Below are 20,861 nucleotides of genomic sequence, written 5' to 3'. Positions count from 1 at the left end.
TAATATTAATTCCAGAAAACAAAGGAAAAAACCAAGATATGTTATATGGTGTTAATGTTGTTATGAGGCACCCTAGAAAGTGGAATTCCTAAATCCAGCTCCTGATAGTTTCAAGCAATTTGGAGGGAAGACTAATTTTCCATCATTTCATGAAAAATAGTAAATTTCTAAGTAGACTTTTTATACTTAGTTTTTTAGGAATAAGACTAGATGTTAAAAGTATCAATTTTTAAAAACATTGTAAAATATAATAGGATATTTTTAAGTCTTAAGTCTGCTTTTCCTGTCTTTTGAACTAAATCAACCTCTTTGTTTCTAGAACTGATGAGTTAATACAAAAAAAAATTCATGAGAGATTTGCCCAGTGCACTGTGCTGACCATTGCACACAGGTTGAGCACCATTATTAACTCTGATTGGATAATGGTAAGACCCTTATCATTTTTGCTGTTTCCAATTATCTTCAATTTTCAATGTATCCTTCCTTGTAAAATTCAATAGAAACATCCATTAATTTTTCTCTTAGTTTCTTCTCTTATTCCTGAAAATTACTCAAATACTTAACTATACTTTTAGAATACACTATTAAGTAATATATCCAATAATCTTATATTTTCATACTAAAAGTTTATTTGAGTTGTCACTTTTTTTAATGATGGCCGACCATTAAAATATTCCAAACCCAAGTTATAGCTCCATATTTTAGTGGCTCAGAACATAGTCATTTTCTCTGTGTCATAGTTATTTCAGCATTTTTGGATTCGCTTATCAAAAAAATAGACTCTAGTTTAGACTGTCAGGAGGTTGATGGCTAAAGTGGTAGAATTTCTCAGGAGTCCATGAGAAGAAAAGGTCTAGTGAGAAAAACAGTATTTTTTAACTGAAAGGATTTAATCTAAGAAAGGTATTACATAGGGATTAGAAGACTAGAAAAATGAAACACTGGGGTAATGATTTTAGAAAGCAGCTACCATAACCTCGGACAGATCTCCAGGCCGAGAACTCGGAAGAGAGGCCCTAAAGAATTGATGCTCAGACCTCCAAGGAGAGGTCACTGCCCGGTTGCTGGTCATATGTGTGAGGGAGCAGGATGAGGCTGGATCTCCATGTGCTAATAGCTGGGAGCTGGAGCAGGTCCCAGTGCTGAGGTGCCGCTAGTTGCAGAATCAGGTAGCACATTAGCGGTGTTTCCCACCTTCAGTCTCCCTCTAGTGCCCCCTACTGGCAGGACCTAACAAAGGCCACCTCTCAAAAGAGTCTCTGAACTATTGCAGTGACTTGCAGAGACCCACCTTCTGCATCACAGATGACAGTTTGGAAAGAAAGGTAAATCAGGGATGAGAGACTAAATAAACAACCAGTGAGTCTTTTACACAATAGCTCTGTTCTGCACACATGTCAGGCTCCAGGCTTTGGTCTCTGGATATCTGTCTAGTATCTTCCTTCCAGGTTTGGTTGGCTCTTTCTTCCTTACGAATTTAATATTTCCTTCCTTAGCTCTATTTCCTTCCTCCATCTATTCCTCTTCTCTCTCTTTTTTGTTTTATCTCTTTCCTTGTCCTTTCCCTCTGTTGCTTGCTCAGTTTCAATAAATGTTAGCATGTGGCTTTATAAAACAAGTAAAGCATCCCTCAAAGGAAAAACTTCGGGCAGCAAATAATCTCAAGGAATAGAAGATACTTTAAGGTATTTTGATGGTCCATATAAAACAGGCAATAATCACTAATGAGTGGTCAGTAATACCCAGAGTTCTTTACATCTGATGATAATAGAACTACCTCTTTTGACTTGGACAGTTCCTGGAATATTCACCTCCCACCCTACCTCACGTGCATTGTCAGATGGGACATCAGTGGGGACACTGAGTAGATACCAGGCTGTCAGCACTGAGGCAGTGCCTGTAGCCTCACTCCCTGAGCTGGACGTACACAGGAGTGAGCTCTGGGGAGGCAGATGACAGGAGTGGGGCATCCCCAACCAAAGGGATGCTCTAGGCTCCAAACAGTGCATCCTGTTACCTGGACTAGACATCACAGTAGGAAGTGGGCTCAACATGCAGACTTTCATGAGGAATGGGGTGACATTCAAGACTGCCCAACAGTGACTCTTAATTTCAAGAAATGTTTTGTGTCAGGCATCCTTAGTCATTCATTTTATGTTTTTGATGCAAATTGGAAAAGTAACCTTTTATTTCTAGATTTTACGTCAGTTTGTTCTTACCTGTCAACATTGCACTTCAAAATTGTCCCCTAAAGCTCCATTCTTCCATTATAAATAAATGATGCTGTGAAATTTACCTATTTCAAGCCCTTTGTCAGGCTTTAGACATAGCAGCAGAAAGATGGCTTGATCTCCAGCTCAGTTCAGGGTCTGTTCAATTAAATTCTTTGCTCCTAAATGTACCCTGAAGATTTATTTTTGGCTTTTGGTATTATAGCATTAATGGTAGCAGATTCTTTTTATTATCTAATTCTTAGAAATACTGTCACCTTGGAATGTGTGTTTGGTTAGGGAAACTGAGGAAGGACAGAATTTGGACATGTCACCTGGTCTCTAGTCTTTCCCATCTTATTGTTTTTCTCTATTTCTTAGCATTGATCATTGAGGAAGGCTTTCTTATCTCTCCTTGCTTTTCTTTGGGATTCTGCATTCAGATGAGTATATCATTGCTTTTCTCCTTTAGCTTCTCTTCATTTATCAGCTATTTAAATAACCTCAGATATTCAGATGACACCACCATTATGGCAGAAAGTGAAGAGGAACTGAAGAACTTCTTGATGAACATGAAAGAGGAGAGTGAAAAAGCTGACTTAAAACTTAGCATTCAAAAAACTAAGATCATAGCATCCAGTCCCATCACTTCATGGCAAAGAGATGGGGATACAATGGAATCAGTGACAGACTTTATTTCCTTGGGCTCCCAAATCACTGCAGATAGTGACTGCAGCCATGAAATTAAAAGACACTTGCTCCTTGAAAGAAAAACTATGACAAGCCTGCTGCTGCTAAGTCACTTCAGTCATGTCCGACTCTGTGCGACCCCATGGATGGAAGCCCACCAGATTCCCCTGTCCCTGGGATTCTCCAGGCAAGAACACTGGAGTAGGTTGACATTTCCTTCTCCAATGCATGAAAGTGAAAAGTGAAAGGGAAGTCGCTGAGTCATGTCTGACTCTTCGCGACCCCATGGACTGAAGCCTACCAGGCTCCTCCTTCCATGGGATTTTCCAGGCAAGAGTACTGGAGTGGGGTGCCATTGCCTAGACAGCATATTAAAAAGCAGAGACATTACTCTGCCGACAAAGCTCTGTCTAGTTAAAAGCTATGTTTTTTCCAGTAGTCATGTATGGATGTGAAAGTTGGACCATAAAGACAGTTGAGTGTCAAAGAATTGATGCTTTTGAATGGTGGTGTTAGAGAAGACTCTTGAGAGTCCCTTGGACTGCAAGGAGATCCAACCAGTCAATCCTAAAGGAAATCAGTCCTGAATATTCCCTGGAAATACTGATGCTGAAGCTGATACTCCAGTACTGTGGCCACTTAATGCAAAGAGCTTATTCACTGAAAAAGACCCTGATGCTGGGAAAGATTGAGGCAGGAGGAGAAGGGGATGACAGAGGATGAGATGATTGGATGGTATCACTGACGCTATGGACATGAGTTTGAGCGAGCTCTGGCAGTTGATGATGGATAGGGAGGCCTGGCATGCTGCAGTCCATAGGGTCGCAAAGAGTCAGACAAGACTGAGCGACTGAACTGAACTGAACTGTCACCTGGTCAGTCCTAAAGTGTTATCATCAGCACCTGATCTGCAGATGTGAACATCTGTATCCTCTGAACACAGCAGGTTTGTTGCTATTATCAAAGTATGTTCATTTCTTTAATGCTTTACTTACCGATTTGTTGTTTAGTCTCTCAGGAAGCTCAGGCTTCCATGTCCTTCACTATCTCCTAGAGCTTGCTCAAACTCATGTCCATTTAGTCATGCCATCTAACCAGCTTATCCTCTGTTTCCCCCTCTTCTCCTTCTTTCAATCTTTCCCAGTATCAGGGTCTTTTCTAGTGAGTCAGCTCTTCACATCAGGTGGCCAAAGTATTGGGACTTCAGCTTCAGCATCAGTCCATTCAATGAATATTCAGGGTTGATTTCCTTTAGGATTGACTTGTTTGATCTTCTTGCAGTCTAGGGACTCTCAAGAGTCTTCTCCAGCACCACAGCTCAAAAGCATCAATTCTTCAGGGCTCAGCCTTCTTTATTGTCCAACTGTCATATCCATACATGACTTCTGGAAAAATCATAGACGGATCTTTGTAAGCAAAGTTATGTCTCTGTTTTTTAACACACTGTTTAGGTTTGTCATAGCTTTTCTTCCAAACAGCAAGTGTCTTTTACTTACCAATATCTCCTGGTAAATTTCTATAATCTCAAATTTTTCTCTGTTGGTCAATGTCTATGAGCAAATCTCTAAAATACTTTTATGAAGCAATGTCCAACCAGTCCCTCCCCAATATTCTAGTTTTTTCCCACTCTACTCTCCCTCCTTCCTTTACAGCTAAAATCACACTGATGGTCTTTCAGTTCTCTAAATTCAGTATTCACTCTCTTACAATGCACCGTCTCTAGACTGTTGGCTTAGTCTAAGGTGCCTGAAGTGGAGATGGTGAGATGGTGGGACCTGGGGTAGATAAGGAAGTGAAGCCAAGTGGACTGCATGATGGATTGAACATGGGATCTGAATGCAGAGAAAGAAGTTGATGTAGGTTTCTGGGTACAGAGACTGAGTATCTGGGTGAGTGGGGAAGATGGAGGGAGAAGGGAGATGCAAGGGTTCTGTTTGGAGCCTGTCACCTTTGTGATGAATGACCTTGTTTCCAGGAAGGGATCTTACCCTTCACTGTGGAGCTGCCCTTCCCACTCCTGTGTTGGGAGACCTTCAGTTTAGGGCTCCCTGGTTGAGGTCATCAGTGATGTCACAGGGAGGTCCCATCAGGAGATATAAACTCAGCCCTTGTTTATATCTTGTTCTGAACTGGTTGTGGTTGCTGACTCCTCTGGTAGGAATGGCAAGATTAGACCTCAGGGCACCAAGAGACAGTTATCCCCCAGTTACAGAGTTGGGGATCGTCCTCTGGTAGGAATGGCAGGATTAGACCTCAGCGCACCAAGAGACAGGTATCCCCCAGTTACAGAGTTGGGGATTGTCCTCTGGTAGGAACAGCAGGATTAGACCTCAGTGCACCAAGAGACAGGTATCCCCCAGTTACAGAGTTGGGGATTGTCCTCTGGTAGGAACGGCAGGATTAGACCTCAGTGCACCAAGAGACGGGTATCCTCCGGTTACAGAGTTGGGGATTGTCCTCTATGCTCCATTCACCCCAAGTGTAAAGCTTGGATGTTTTTCTAGAGCTTCTGGTTACCAGTTGGCTTTCAATTCGGCAAAAACATCATCAGTAATGTTCTTTCTCAAACCTTTAATTTTTGAGGCAATCTTATTTTTATTACTTGTTTTAGAAATATAGACATACCTTGTTTTATTTTGCTTCCCAGATACTGCATTTTTACAAATTGAGAGCTTGTCATAAACCTTCATTAGGCAAGTCTATGGGTGCCATTTTTCTAGCATCATTTGCTCATTTTGTGTCTCTGTGTCACCTTTTAGTAATTCTCAATATATATCAAACACTTTCACTATCATTGCAGTTGCTCTGATGATCTGTAACATCAATGATCTTTGATATTACTACTATGACTTACTGAAGTCTCTGATGATAGTTAATATTTTTTAGCAATACCTTATTTTTAAGTTAAAGTCTGTACATTATTTTTTTTTCAGGCATAATGCTATTGCACACATGCATGGGTACAGTATAATGTAAACAAAACTTCCATGTGCCTTGGGAAACCAGAAAATTTGTGTGACTCACTTTACTGTGATGTTGATTATATCCTGGTGTTCTGAACCTGAACCCGCAATAGCTCTGGGGGATGCCTGTACCTATTTTCTTTCTGAAAAACAAGTGATTGTCTGTTCTACAACCTTTAAGGACGTAAAAAGAAGTCAATCTGCTGTAAAATCTAATGCTCCAGAGGGTGGCCCGCCAGCCTGGAGGAGGGGCTGTGGAAGTGACACGTTTGATTTTCTAGAATGTTTGATTTTCTTGAATCAAGACATTTCCCAACGCTGTGTGTCTTATAAATAGCCCTCAAAGCTCAAAGTCTGAGAGCTAAAAACACTAATGATAACAACCCCAAAGGCCCTGGGCAGAATATAAAATGCTACAGACTGTTCAGTTCCAGTAAGCATAGTCATGATTAAAACTTTTGTTTTCTGAAAATGAAAGAGCTTTCGTTTTCTTCCTTTCCTGTAACCATATAATGATGAAAGGCTGGGCTGGGCCCTTGTCTCCCAGTAAAACAGGGGAATCGAACCATGTAAATACCACCAGTCCTACCGCCAAAGTCTCCCTGTCCTGCCCCTTTTGAAATATTGCCTGAGTTATGTTATACTAGGAGATACTGTGTGCTAATGGGTTTCATTCTGCTGTTAACAGGTTTTTGATTCAGGGAAACGGGAAGAATATTATCCACCATATGATTTGCTGCAAGATAGAAACAGCCTATTTTACAAGATGGTGCAACAACTGGGCGAGGAAGAGGCTGCTGTCCTTGCTAAAAGGGCAAAGTAGGTGAGCTTGCTGCAGGAAGCTGTAATTAAAATTTGCCTCCAGGGTTCACACTTCACAGGCTCTCCACCAAAGGTCTGGGAACAAGCACTCTGTGCTCTTTTCAATAGAAGCCTCCAGAGAGGAAGCTTCATGACTGGGTCTTAACAACACAGGGCAGGTGGAAGGCAGGTCTGCTGAGAATCTGCAGCGGTGCTGGGGTGGGGTCGGGATGTGTGAAACCTTTAGTGTACACACACCTGTGCCTGAGACAGAGATTTTGGATCTGACTTCCCACATGTTCAGACTCTGGGTTTAGATTCTCATGGAACATAGAACATTCTCATTCTGCAGGCCCTTTACATTCATTCTGATTGGTGCTCAGCACATTTGTGATACAAGTTCTGTCAAGGAATATTCAGGAAATTTGAGAGTTTAAGGGAAAACAACTTGGAAGATTTTGATTCTAGGAAGATCTTCCAGAGAAAAGTAGGTCTTTTCTGTTTCCTAATCTGTAAAGTTAAATAAGCAGGGTGACAATATGTAGGCTTGACGTACTCCTTTTCCTATTTGGAACCAGTCTGTTGTTCCATGTCCAGTTCTAACTGTTGCTTCCTGACCTGCATGCAGGTTTCTCAGGAGGCATGTCAGGTAGTCTGGTATTCCCATCTCTTTCAGAATTTTCCACAGTTTATTGTGATCCACACAGTCAAAGGTTTTGCCAGAGTTATAAAGCAGAAATAGATGTTTTTCTGGAACTCTCTTGCTTTTTCCATGATCCTGCAGATGTTGGCAATTTGATCTCTGGTTCCTCTGCTTTTTCTAAAACCAGCTTGAACATCTGGAAGTTCAAGGTTCACATATTGCTGAAGCCTGGCTTGGAGAATTTTGAGCATTACTTCACTAGCATGTGAGATGAGTGCAATTGTGTGGTAGTTTGAGCATTCTTTGGCATTGCCTTTCTTTGGGATTGGAATGAAAACTGACCTTTCCCAGTCCTGTGGCCACTGCCGAGTTTTCCAAATTTGCTGGCATATTGAGTGCAGCACTTTCACAGCATCATCTTTCAGGATTTGAAATAGCTCAACTGAGATTCCATCACCTCCACTAGCTTTGTTCATAGTGATGCTTTCTAAGGTCCACTTGATTTCACATTCCAGGATGTCTGGCTCTAGGTGAGTTATCATACCATCATGATTATCTTGGTCGTGAAGATCTTTTTTATATAATTCTTCTGTGTATTCTTGCCACCTCTTCTTAATATCTTCTACTTCTGTTAGGTCCATATCATTTCTGTCCTTTATTGAGCCCATCTTTGCATGAAGTGTTCCCTTGGTGTCTCTAATTTTCTTGAAGAGATATCTAGTCTTTCCCATTCTGTTTTTCCCTCTATTTCTTTGCATTGATCACTGAGGAAGGCTTTCTTATCTCTTCTTGCTATTCTTTGGAACTCTGCATTCAGATGCTTGCATCTTTCCTTTCCTCCTTTGCTTTTTGCTTCTCTTCTTTTCACAGCTATTTGTAAGGCCTCCTCAGACAGACTAGTTCCAAATAGGAAAAGGAGTACGTCAAGGCTGTATATTGTCACCCTGCTTATTTAACTTATATGCAGAGTACATCATGAGAAACGCTAGACTGGAAGAAGCACAAGCTGGAATCAAGATTGCCAGGAGAAATATCAATAACCTCAGATATGCAGATGACACCACCCTTATGGCAGAAAATGAAGAGGAACTAAAAAGCCTCTTGATGAAAGTGAAAGAGGAGAGTGAAAAGTTGGCTTAAAGCTCACAGTCAGAAAACGAAGATCATGGTATCCAGTCCCATCACTTCATGGGAAATAGATGGGTAAACAGTGGAAACAGTGTCAGACTTTATTTTTCTGAACTCCAAAATCACTGCAGATGGTGACTTCAGCCATGAAATTAAAAGATGCTACTCCTTGGAAGAAAAGTTATGACCAATCTAGATAGCATATTCAAAAGCAGAGACATTACTTTGACAACAAAAGTACATCTATTCAAGGCTATGGTTTTTCCTGTGGTCATGTATGGATGTGAGAGTTGGACTGTGAGGAAAGCTGAGAGCTGAAGAATTTATGCTTTTGAACTATGGTGTTGGAGAAGACTCTTGAGAGTCTTGGACTGCAAGAAGATCCAACCAGTCCATTCTGAAGGAGATCAACCCTGGGATTTCTTTTGAGGAAATGATGCTGAAACTGAAACTCCAGTACTTTGGCCACCTCATGCGAAGAGTTGACTCATTGGAGAAGACTCTGATGCTAGGAGGGATTGGGGGCAGGAGGAGAAGGGGACGACCCAGGATGAGATGGCTGGATGGCATCACTGACTCGATGGATGTGAGTCTGAGTGAACTCTGGGAGTTGGTGATGGACAGGGAGGCCAAGCGTGCTGCGATTCATGGGGTTGCAGAGTTGGACACAACTGAGCAACTGAACTGAACTGAATCTGTAAAGAAAACTCTTACTGATATTATCACTTTCTCCCTAATTCTTTGTTGTTTAGAATTAGGTCCATTTGCCCCCTATGTTTCGTTTACCTTCTAGAAAGTGAAATTTTCATCAGCACAAATCAAGGACTCACAATACCTTCACACTGTAGTCAGAATGGTGCTTGAAGGTTTACAAAGCACTTTCACAGAGACGATGTGTGTGAAGCATGGTATGTGGTGTAAGGAAGGGGCTCAGTGAGTAACATTCAGGTCACATGATACCTTCCTAACAGAGGTGTGAAAGTGAAGTCGCTCAGTCGTGTCCGACTCTTTGCGACCCACGGATTATAGCCCACCAAGCTCCTCCATCCATGGAATTCTCCAGGCAAGAATACTGGAGTGGGTTGCCACTTCCTTCTCCAGGGGATCTTCCCGACCCAAGGATCGAAACCAGGTCTCCCACATTGCAGGCAGACGCTTTTAACCTCTGCACCACCAGGGAAGCCCTTGAGTAGTGGCAACCAAAGTCTGGTGTAAGTGTCTTAGCCATTGTCATACAGCAATCTCTATGTCTGGAACAAGGTGGAAGTGGGATTGGGATTGATGGGAATATAGAGGGAGGGAAGGAAGGTCTGATGTTCTTGCCCCTTAACATGTATGGTTAAAGGTGGGATGTGGCTTCCCTATTGAAAATTTATCTCTAGGTGTTAAATTATGGATGTATGTTCCCTTCTTCATAGTTTTCTGCACAAAGGGAGTTGCTAAGGGAGGCTGGGTGCTGTCCTAGGTACTGCATTCTGTTTCAAGCCTGAGAACACTTCTCCTGTCACGTAGTAGCCAAGGTAGGACTAGTTGCCGAAGTTCACAGGGTGGCAGAACCTAACTGTTGGATTTCAGTCCTGCCAGTGGCTCAGGTCTCTCTACAGAAAGAAATACATTTCTGAATTCTCATGCCACCTTGACATTATTTTTGCATACTCTGCAACCTCTTAGGAGGATAAACTGTCAGATTATCAGTTTTTTGAATATGCAAGCATCAGGTATCAATTTATTGTTCAGAGCTATAACATTGGGAGCATTATCCTAAGTCACAGGCTTTTGCTCTAATAGAACAGAATTCATTCATCTGAAAAGGAAACCCAACATCTGGGAGAAGGTGCTTCCACTTCTTGAACTCCTAGCTCAGGTGAGCTGATCACTATCTGATTGACCTTTTTAGGATGATCCATGAGATAGTAGAGAAAGTCCCTTTTATATACATAAAGCTAAAGAGGGCAGTAGTTTGCTAGGGCTGCCATACAAAGACCAAAGAGTAGGCGACTTAAACAGCAGAAACTTATATCCTCACAGCCCTGGAGGTTGGAAGTCTGAGGTCAAGGTGTCTACAGGGTTGGTTTCCTCTGAGGTCTCACTCCTTGTCTTGTAGACACCATCTTCTCTCTGTGTCTCATATGCTCTTCCCTCTGTGTGAGCGTGTGTCCTGGTTTCTTCTTATGAAAATTCCAGTCTGTTAAATTAGGACCCACTTGTATGATTTCATTTAAACTTTATTGTTTCTTTAAAGATGCTGTCTCCAAATACAGTCACATTCTATTGTCCTGGGGGGGGGGGCGGTTTAAGACTTCAACATGTAAAATTGGAGGTGAGAAGGTAACAGGCAAGAAGACCAAGGGACTCCAAATGGAGGGAATAGGCTGCAAGTGTCAGACATTTTTTTATCCTTCTCTTAAGCTGCAGGAGGAAACAAACTACTGGTGTTACATTTTTTCCCCTTCTCTATACAGATTTATATTCACAGAAAAAGAAATGCAAAAGGACAAATGATTGTCTGAGGAGGCCTTACAAATGGCTGAGAAAAGAAGAGAAGCTAAAGGCAAAGGAGAAAGGGAAAGATATACCCATTTGAATGCAGAGTTCCAAAGAATAGAAAGGAGAGATAAGAAAGCCTTCCTCAGTGATCAATGCAAATAAATAGAGGAAAACAATAGAATGGGAAAGACTAGAGATCTCTTCGAGAAAATTAGAATTACCAAGGGAACATTTCATGCAAAGATGGATACAATAAAATACAGAAATGGTATGGACCTAACAGAAGCACAAGATACTAAGAAGAGATGGCAAGAATACAAAGAAGAAGTATACAAAAAAGATATTTATGACCCAGATAATCACAATGGTGTGATCACTCACCTAGAAACAGATATCCTGGAATGCAAAGTCAAGTGGGCCTTAGGAAGCATCACTACGAACAAAGCTAGTGGAGGTGATGGAATTCTAGTTGAACTAATTAAAATCCTAAAGGATGATGCTGTGAAAGTGCTGCACTCAGTATGCCAGCAAATTTGGAAAACTCAGCAGTGGCCACAGGACTGGAAAAGGTCAGTTTTCATTCCAATCCCGAAGTAAGGCAATAGCAAAGAATGCTTGAACTACTGCACTCATCTCATACGCTAGCAAAGTAATGCTCAAGATTCTCCAAGCCAAGCTTCAACAGGATGTGAACCATGAACTCCCAGATGTTTAAGCAGCTGGATTTAGAAAAATCAGAGCAACCAGAAATCAAATTGCCAATATCCACTGGATCATCAAAAAAGGAAGAGAGTTTTTATAGACTATGCCAAAGCCTTTGACTCTGTGGATCACAACAAACTGTGAAAAATCCTTCAAGTGATGGGAATACCAGACCACCTGACCTGCCTCCTTAGACATCTATATGCAGGTCAGGAAACAACAGTAAAAACTGGACATGGAACAACAGGCTGGTTCCAAATTGGGAAAGGAGTCCATCAAGGCTATATATTGTCACCCTGCTTATTTAACTTATATGCACAGTATATCATGAGAAACGCTCGACTGGATGAAGTACTAACTGGAAACAAGATTGCTGGGAAAAATATCAATAAATTCAGATATGCAGATGACACCACCCTCATGGCAGAAAGTGAAGAAGAACTAAAGAGCCTCTTGATGAGGAGAGAGGAGAACTAAAAAGTTGGCTTAAAGCTCTACATTCAGTAAGCTAAGAACATGGCATCTGGTCCCATCACTTCATGGCAAATAGATGGGGTAACAATGATAGGCTTTATTTTGGGGGGCTCCAAAATCACTGAAGATGGTGACTGCAGCCGTGAAATTAAAAGACACTTGCTCTTTAGATGACAAGTTATGACCAAAATAGACAGCATATTTAAAAACAGACATTGCTTTAACAACAAAGGTTAAAGCAATGGTTAACCATCCATTCAAAGCTATGGTTTGTCCAGTAGTCATTTACGGATGTGAGAGATGGATAATAAAGAAAGCTGAGCACCAAATAATTGATGCTTCTGAACTGTGGTGTTGTAGAAAACTCTTGAGAGTCCCTTGGACTGCAAGGAGATTCAACCAGTCCATCCTAAAGGAAATCAGTCCTGAATATTCATTGGAAGGACTGATGCTGAAGGTGAAACTCCAATATTTTGGCCTCCTGGTGTGAAGAACTGACTCATTTGAAAAGGCCTTTATCCTGGGAATGATTGAAGGAAGAAGGAGAAGGGGTTGGCAGAGGATAAGATGGTTGGATGGTGTCAGCGACACAATGGGCATGAGTTTGAGTAAGCTCTGGGAGTTGGTGATGGACAGGGAATCCTGGCATGCTGCAGTCCATGGGTAGGCAAAGAGTAGGCCAGGACTGAGTGACTGAATTGAACTGATACAAATTTAAAAAGGTTTCTTTAAAATTCTGTGTTTCCATAGGATACCTGGTTCCACCTGAACTTAACTTTTCTCAAACCTTGAGGTAACCAATGCATTTTTCTTATGAAAATGTTTGTCTTAAACTATGTTAATGAGCTATGTATTTACCCTAGGTTCATCCTTCAAGTGGGCTCCCCCTAAGACTCAGAATGGATTTGACAAACCAGAATGTTTTACTCATGCAAATATTCTCTTAAGCTATGTCAATGAGACTGTATTTGCTTAGAAACCTGCCTTTCTTCAAGATTCATGTCAATCATTTTATGGCCAGGGACAACTTTCCTTGTGGCAATGCTATGTCAAAATACAAGTTGTATGAGAGGGGCCTGGTGCCAGTCTCTGAGTTTTGAGACATTTCCTTTCTCTAATTAGCAGACTGCTAATAGCTATATGGATCTTCTCTGTAGCTCAGATGGTAAAGAATCTGCCTGCAATGCAGGAGGCCTGGGTTAGATCCCTGGGTTGGAAAGATTCTCTGGAGAATGGAATGACCCATCCACTCCAGTATTCTTGCCTGGAGAATCCCATGGACAGAGGAGCCTGGTGGGCCACAGTCCATGTGGTTGCAAATAGTCAGACATGACTGAGCGACTAACGTTACTACTACTAGTAGCTATATACCATCCGCCTAAAGAGTAGCAGGGGGCACTCTTTCTGCCCCCTTCTGATGTCTATGTCAGAAGTTTTGTCTATCTCTTTTATACTTTAATAAAACTTTATTACATAAAAGCTTTGAGTGATCAAGCCTCATCACTGGCCCCAGATTGAATCATCAGTTCTTCTCCTCTGGAGGCCAAGAATCATGGCGTCTTTCGTGGTTCAGCAACAGCCTTTCAGAGGGGACACAGTTCAGCTCCAAGAATAAATGTCTGTCATCCATTCTGTTCTGTGATGAAGCACATCAGATTGAGATTTTTTGAAGTTTCTTTGTTCCCAGCATGTAACAGAGGTGTCATTTTGTCTATTTGTGAAATCACCTAATACAGCCCAGCGATTATAAAATTCTCATATCCTAGTTCTAGGAGCCTGGTCTATTTGGATAGATGGAGCAGGCACTTGGCATCCATGTGGCCTTGTGTCCCCCACGTCTCTGAGACTCAGGTCCTCACCTGTGTGTAGAGCAGGATTACAGCCCTGCTGGCTTCTTCACACTTATCACAGGGATCAGATGAGAAAGCAGATACTTAAGTGCTTTGAGAATATAGAGCATTTTGTGGTATAAAAGTGGGATCATTTTGTAAAAGGCTGTAGGTAGAAATGTTGCCTCCCAATAATAAAACAAATATACCCATAGTTCTTCTAGGTCACTTTAGAGACTCTAAAGCAGGGGTCCCCAACTGCTGAATATCCTGTGCAGTATTCAGTTTTCAGACCATGAAACAAAGTCCTTTTCAGTTAAAAGTTGCTAAAAGTAATATTTTCTTTATAAAAAATTGTATTGAAAGGGTTATGGAGAAAACAACCAGATGATTTTGGAAAGAATATTAAGCAGCAGAAAATGAAATAAAATTTTTTTTTGTTTCCTTTAACTGTTTTTAGTTTCACCAAAAAGTACATAAGCATATAATCACCAAATATGTCTAGCTTTATAAAATGGAGTAGGATGATGATATGCAATTAACCTCCCCCCTACTCCCACAAAAGGCTTTTTTAAAGTGCTTCCATTAAAATGGAAATAGCCTCAAATTTCAGCCAGTGGGCCCAAGCATTCTTGGAGGGTTTTTCTCCTTAAGTGACATTTAAATATATAGCATTTCATGTGCAGAGCAGGTTATGTTAGCAACAAGAGAGTAAGAAAGTGCACTTACTATGAAGGTAGGTGTCCTAGTGCTTTTCTGTTTCGTGTGTGAAGTTCATTCTCTCTCTTGATAACTTTGTTTACAGCACCCACAATGCACTTGCGGTCAGGTTCTATAAAAGAGATCTGGAATCATGTGTCCAAGCAAACCAGTTTGTTACATGAGTCAGCCTCTGATAGAGGATACATTTTCTGTTTTAAAGACTCAAACAAAACTTTTCACACTGTTCTTTGAGGAAAAAGAGTTACACTTGAAATCATTTATTGCCCAAACATATTTAGAGAGAAGGCTTCACAAGCCCTGACATTATTTTATCTTGTTATGTACACCTGTAAGGAACCGAGATACAACACAGCTACTAAAACTGATGATTGTGGAACTTGACAGCACTTCACTTCCTCTGTGTTCTGATTATACACTGAAGAAACCTCTATCTCTTCCAGTTCAGCTAGAATTTGGTAGAATTCAAGAGCTCAAAGTTCTGGCACAGATCTGACCTATTATTGGATATCATCTTACATTTTAGAGAAGTCTTTTGGTTGAGTCATTGTTAAAGCGTTTGATTCTTTTTTCATTCTTGGGACCCACTATCCACAGATCACATCTTTACAGGCTCTATAACTGCTTTGCCACACAAATTAAACACCAGGATATTTCATATATATATGCCAGTGTTTTAGCGCCTGTCAATCAGAGTTTATAAAATATAAAGATAACAACCTGATATTAACATCCAAATCTGTTGTGCTCCTTTTATGTGTGAAAATGACAAACCCTGTTCAGATGCTAGTTTTCCTATCCTCTTTGTTACCCTGTTTTTAATTTATTTCAGGGAATAAATGATTTTGCTTATCAATTTACTGTAGTGATAAAGCATATCTGTGAATCAGAATGATCAGAAATCTAGGAGATCTATGGGTTGTTTGGCTTTAAATCCAGCCCCACTGAGGGTTTTAATGGGGCTACTTCCTCCATAGAATAAATACAACCCTGGTTTTTTAAAACTGTGCCTCCAAATATGAAGAAGGAAACCTAGAAATGTGTTGCCTTAGGAGGAGGACTTTAAAACTTTTAAACATGTTGTTTTTGTCTTTTTCTTACTCAGGTATACTTCAAAAGGAGATAGCCAGATATTACTCACAGTGACCTTGTGGTTATGAATGTTTCCAATGGACAGCCCTCAGCCTTCACAATTTTTGAGTCAACCCTGTGATTCTACTATGAGTTTATGTCTACTACAAAGGCTTTTTTTCCAATCGGTTTGGCACTGCATAAACTATATTCTGCTTTTTTTACACCAGCAACAAACATTTACACATTACAAGATGTTAGTTATCCAACTTCACTCATTGATTTCAAGCTCTTGAAAAAAGATTTATTATGTTTATTTAAATGTTATATTACTTGCTTTCTTATCCAAATCAGATGTGCGGGCCACCAATAAAAGCTGTCTCCCAGGTTTTATGTCTTGAGAGACTCCAGAGCTAAACTCATTTTCTAAGATTTGAGACAAAGTTGTCACAGATGATTTTTTACTGTTCCCAGAATTACCTATTACTTTCCAGTTATATCAGGGGTGCTGTTTACTTGAAGACAGTGTGAAGGCACTGTTTTGTGTCACCACTTCCTTTAGGGTCCATTTTTCTACTAAAAGACCTCTGGTTAAAATACTATAGAGAAACCTGACAGGGAAAACATATAATATACTATAGTTTAAGTAACAACAACAAAAAATAAATACATGGTTAATACCAAAGGACAATATTATATGTTCTAAAAGAGAAGGAAGAGAAAATATGCTGTCTCAAAATATGAGCCCTTGTAGGGAATTTACTAATGAAGGACAGATGTGTGCTAGACTGTCTTCTAGATAGAGAATTTTATTTTTTTTAAATATTACAAATTGTGATAAAGTATATATAACATAAATTTTGCCATATAACCATTTCTAGTCACACAATCCAGTGGCATTAATCGCATTCACAGTGTTGTGCAGCACACTGTCTGGAGAAATTTTGGTAATTATGTGCTTCCTCTTCAGTGTGTTATTTCTGCAGAGTCATTTTGATAAGTTTCATTTTTCTAGGAAGAATCTGTTTCCTGTGAGTTTTGAGCTTGATTGACATAAATTTATTCACAATATCTTGTATGTTTAATCTCTGCAGCATCTCTAACTGTGTTCCTTTGGCTTTTTAATTTTCTTTTAGCCTTCTTTTTTATGAATAATCTTGCATAACTTTTTCCTGTTTTCAAATAATCAACTTTTTGCTTGATTAATGCTCCTTTTCACTAGTTCATCATATCATTCTTTCTTTCCTTCAACTTTTCCTTAACATTGATGTTTTTCCTCTAATTCTTAAATTAAAAAGAGATTAGTAATGTCATCATTTTTCTAATATAAGTGTATAAAGCTGACTTTTTTCCTAAGATCCACTTGAGCTGCAACCTGCAAGTTTTGGTACTCACCACCATCAATAGCCATAATATTATGTATTTTCTAATTCCTAATTTAATTCATTAACTACATCTTTTACCCATTGGTTATTTATAAGTATAATGTTCTCTAAATTTAAAATGCTAATGGATTTTTTCTTTTAGATTGAACCATGTGGAACTGCTAACATTCAGTCTTTTTATAAGCTATAAAATGGCACTTTCATATGGTTCAACATATAGTTGTCTTTTGTTATTAATATATAACTTAATTTCATTTGGTTAGACTACACTAGATTGTGAATTTTAAACCAAAGGCAACCACATTCACACTAAAGGTCCTTGTTTCTACCACTTTGTATTTTATTGGGAGGTTTTAAAATGTTATAAGTACATGTGTAACCAGGAATTTTCAATAAAAATCCTCCCCAAATAGTGGAATATTTTCTGATACGTGTTGCAGGCTGGCTCTCTGGGATGCAGACTCGGATGGAGTTTAGTACTGGGATGTGTATCAGGGGTGCCCCTTGGGGTCAACACTGTGGAATTAGGAGGGAAGAAACAGGGTAAGGCAGAGGGAAGGATCAACCTGGATCACTGGCCAGATGACCTGAGCTGACCCCATGGGAGTTTGGAGTGATGATGGCCCTTCAGTGTTGTCTTGACGCATCCAGTTACCAGGCCTTTATACCTCCACCTGGAATGGATCATTGCATCTAGGCTGCCCCAGGAGGGGCTGGTGGTTTAAAGTTGCCCACTGGCAGCACTTACAGCTGCTGGACAACAAGTCCTTGAAATGAGGTCAGGACAGCATGTCTCCATGTTCCCCCTTGGCATGTATCTCAGCTACAGAGGTAGGTGAAGAGGGTGCACTGTGGGGGAGACTCTTGACGACTGACGTTTAAGTCAAAATGATGACTCAGTGATTATCCTGAATACCCTCTGTTCTAAAAAATGGAGGAGAAAGTCCATGTAGGGGAAATATCATTGTCCAGGGTCAGCCCAGTTGTCACCTCTTCTAGGAAGTCATGTTAAGATAAGTCATCATCCTGGGTAACTCGGATTTGTGTGTTACCCTGAGCACCTCTCATGTTAAACTGAACCATACTGAGTTAGTGTCCTGTTGTCACCATCTTGAGAGACTTTATTTTTAAACAAGGGGCCTGTTCTTTCTGTTGTGTGCATGTAGCCTTCCCTGACTGTTAAGTGTTCAGTTCAGTCGCTCAGTCATGTCTGACTCTTTGCTACCCCATGAACCACAGTGTGCCAGTCCTCCCTGTCCATCATGAACTCCTGGAGTTTACCCAAATTCATGTCCATTGAGTCGGCGATGCCGTCCAACCATCTCATCCTCTGTTGTCCCCTTCTCCTCCTGCCTTCAATCTTCCCAACATCAGGGTCAAATGAGTCAGCTCTTCGCATCAGGTGGCCACAATATTGGCGTTTCACCTTCAACATCAGTCCTTCCAATGAACACCCAGGACGGATTTCCTTTAGGATTGACTGGTTGGATCTCCTGGCAGTCCAAGGGATTCTCAAGCATCTTCTCCAGCACCACAGTTCAAAAGCATCAATTCTTCTGTGCTCAGCTTTCTTTATAGTCCAACTCTCACATTCATACATTACTACTGGAAAAGCCATAGCCTTGACTACATGGACCTTTGTTGACAAAGTAATGTCTCTGCTTTTTATTATCCTGTCTAGGATGGTCATAACTTTCCTTCCAAGGATTAAGCGTCTTTTAATTTCATGGCTACAGTCACCATCTGCAGTGATTTTGGAGCCCAGAAAAATAAAGTCAGCCACTGTTTCCACTGTTTACCCACTATTTTCCATGAAGTGATGGGACCAGAATGCTATGATCTTAGTTTTCTGAATGTTGAGCTTTAAGCCAACTTTTTTACTCTCCTCTTTCACTTTCATCAAGAGGCTCTTTAATTCTTCAATTTCTGCCATATGGGTGGTGTAACCTGCATATCTGAGATTATTGATATTTTTCCCAGCAATCTTGTCTCCAGCTTGCGCTTCCTCCAGCCCAGCAATTCTCATGATGTACTCTGCATATAAGTTAAATAAGCAGGGAGACAATATATAGCCTTGAGGTACTCCTTTTCGTATTTGGAACCCATCTGTTGTTCCATATCCAGTTCTAACTGTTGTTTCCTGACATGCATACAGGTTTCTCAAGAGACAGGTCAGGTGGTCTGGTCTTCCCATCTCTTTCAGAATTTTCCACAGTTTATTGTGATCCACACAGTCAAAGGTTTTGCCAGAGTTATAAAGCAGAAATAGATGTTTTTCTGGAACTCTCTTGCTTTTTCCATGATCCAGCAGATGTTGGCAATTTGATCTCTGGTTCCTCTGCCTTTTCTAAAACCAGCTTGAACATCTGGAAGTTCACGGTTCACATATTGCTGAAGCCTGGCTTGCAGAATTTTGAGCATTTCTTTACTAGCGTGTGAGATGAGTGCAATTGTGCGGTAGTTTGAGCATTCTTTGGCATTGCCTTTCTTTAGGATTGGAATGCAAACAGACCATTTCCACTCCTGTAGCCATTGCTGAGTTTTCCAAATTTGCTGACATATTGAGTGCAGCACGTTCACAGCATCATCTTTTAGGATTTGAAACAGCTAAACTGGAATTCCATCACCTCCACTATCTTTGTTCCTAGTGATACTTCCTAAGGCCCACTTGACTTCACAATCCAGGATGTCTGGCTCTAGGTGCGTGATCACAGCATAGTGATTATCTGAGTAATGAAGATCTTTTTTGTATAGTTTTTCTGTATATTCTTGCCACCTCTTCTTAATATCTTCTGCTTCTGTTAGGTCCATAACTTTTCTGTCCTTTATTGAGCCCATCTTTGCATGAAATGTTCCCTCGGTATCTCTAATTTTCTTGAAGAGAGCTCTAGTCTTTCATATTCTATTGTTTTCCTCTATTTCTTTGCATTGATTGCTGAGGAAATCTTTCCTATATTTCCTTGCTATTCTTTGGAACTCTGCATTCAAATGGGTATATCTTTCCTTTTCTCCTTTTTTTTAAAAAATTTTTCTCCTTTGCTTTTCACTTCTCTTCTTTTCTTAGGTATTTGTAAGTCCTCCTCAGACAACCATTTTGCTTTTTTGCATTTCTTTTTCTTGGGGATGGTCTTGATCCCTGACTCCAGTACAATATCATGAACATTTGTCCATAGTTCTTCAGGCACTCTGTCTATCAGATCTAGTCCCTTAAATCTTTTTCTCACTTCCACTGTATAATCATAAGGGATTTGATTTAGGTCATACCTGAATGATCTAGTGGTTTTCCCCACTTTCAATTTCAGTCTGAATTTGGCAATAAGGAGTTCATGATCTGAGCCATAGTCAGCTCCAGTTCACAGGTGGTAAGACTTGAAACTGTGCCCTGTTCACTTTTAAATTATGTCTTCCAGCAGAGTATCTGTACATAGAGGGTGCTCAGTAAGTGTTTGTGGAATGAACAAATGATGACTGAGAGCAAACCTTTTCAACTTTACAACTTTGAGATTTTAAGAGGTAGCTTGGGATAACAGAAAGCCCTGGTTTTTTAGTCAGTCACACTGATCTGTCCTTTCTCTACTACTCACTAGCAGTGTGGATATGGGTAAGTAGTAACCAGCCAAGGTGCCAGGATATTAGAATGGCACCATCCTTGACAAAATAGGCTCTAGACATCCTACAGCCACGTAAGCTTAGTTACATGCTTGGGTAAGCACCTCAGCCTCTGAATCTCAGCTTCTTTGTCTGGAAAATGAGTATAG

General features: G+C 40.4%; 1 protein-coding gene across 2 annotated transcripts in view; it reads left to right on the top strand.

The window, feature by feature from the left end:
* LOC102180583 (multidrug resistance-associated protein 4-like) overlaps positions 1-6,686 on the top strand; it is a 171,679-nt gene extending 164,993 nt beyond the window's left edge. For both annotated transcript variants that reach the window (XM_018056323.1, XM_018056322.1), the window contains 2 exons: positions 320-425; positions 6,552-6,686. In XM_018056323.1, the coding sequence (XP_017911812.1) occupies positions 320-425; positions 6,552-6,686 (241 nt within the window). The remainder of the gene's footprint in view (positions 1-319; positions 426-6,551) is intronic.

This window comes from Capra hircus, chromosome 12 (assembly GCF_001704415.2).
Source record: "Capra hircus breed San Clemente chromosome 12, ASM170441v1, whole genome shotgun sequence".
In the NCBI taxonomy this organism is placed as follows: domain Eukaryota; kingdom Metazoa; phylum Chordata; class Mammalia; order Artiodactyla; family Bovidae; genus Capra; species Capra hircus.
The sequence above is the reverse complement of the archived record's forward strand: the minus strand, read 5'-3'. Positions and strand labels throughout refer to the sequence as shown.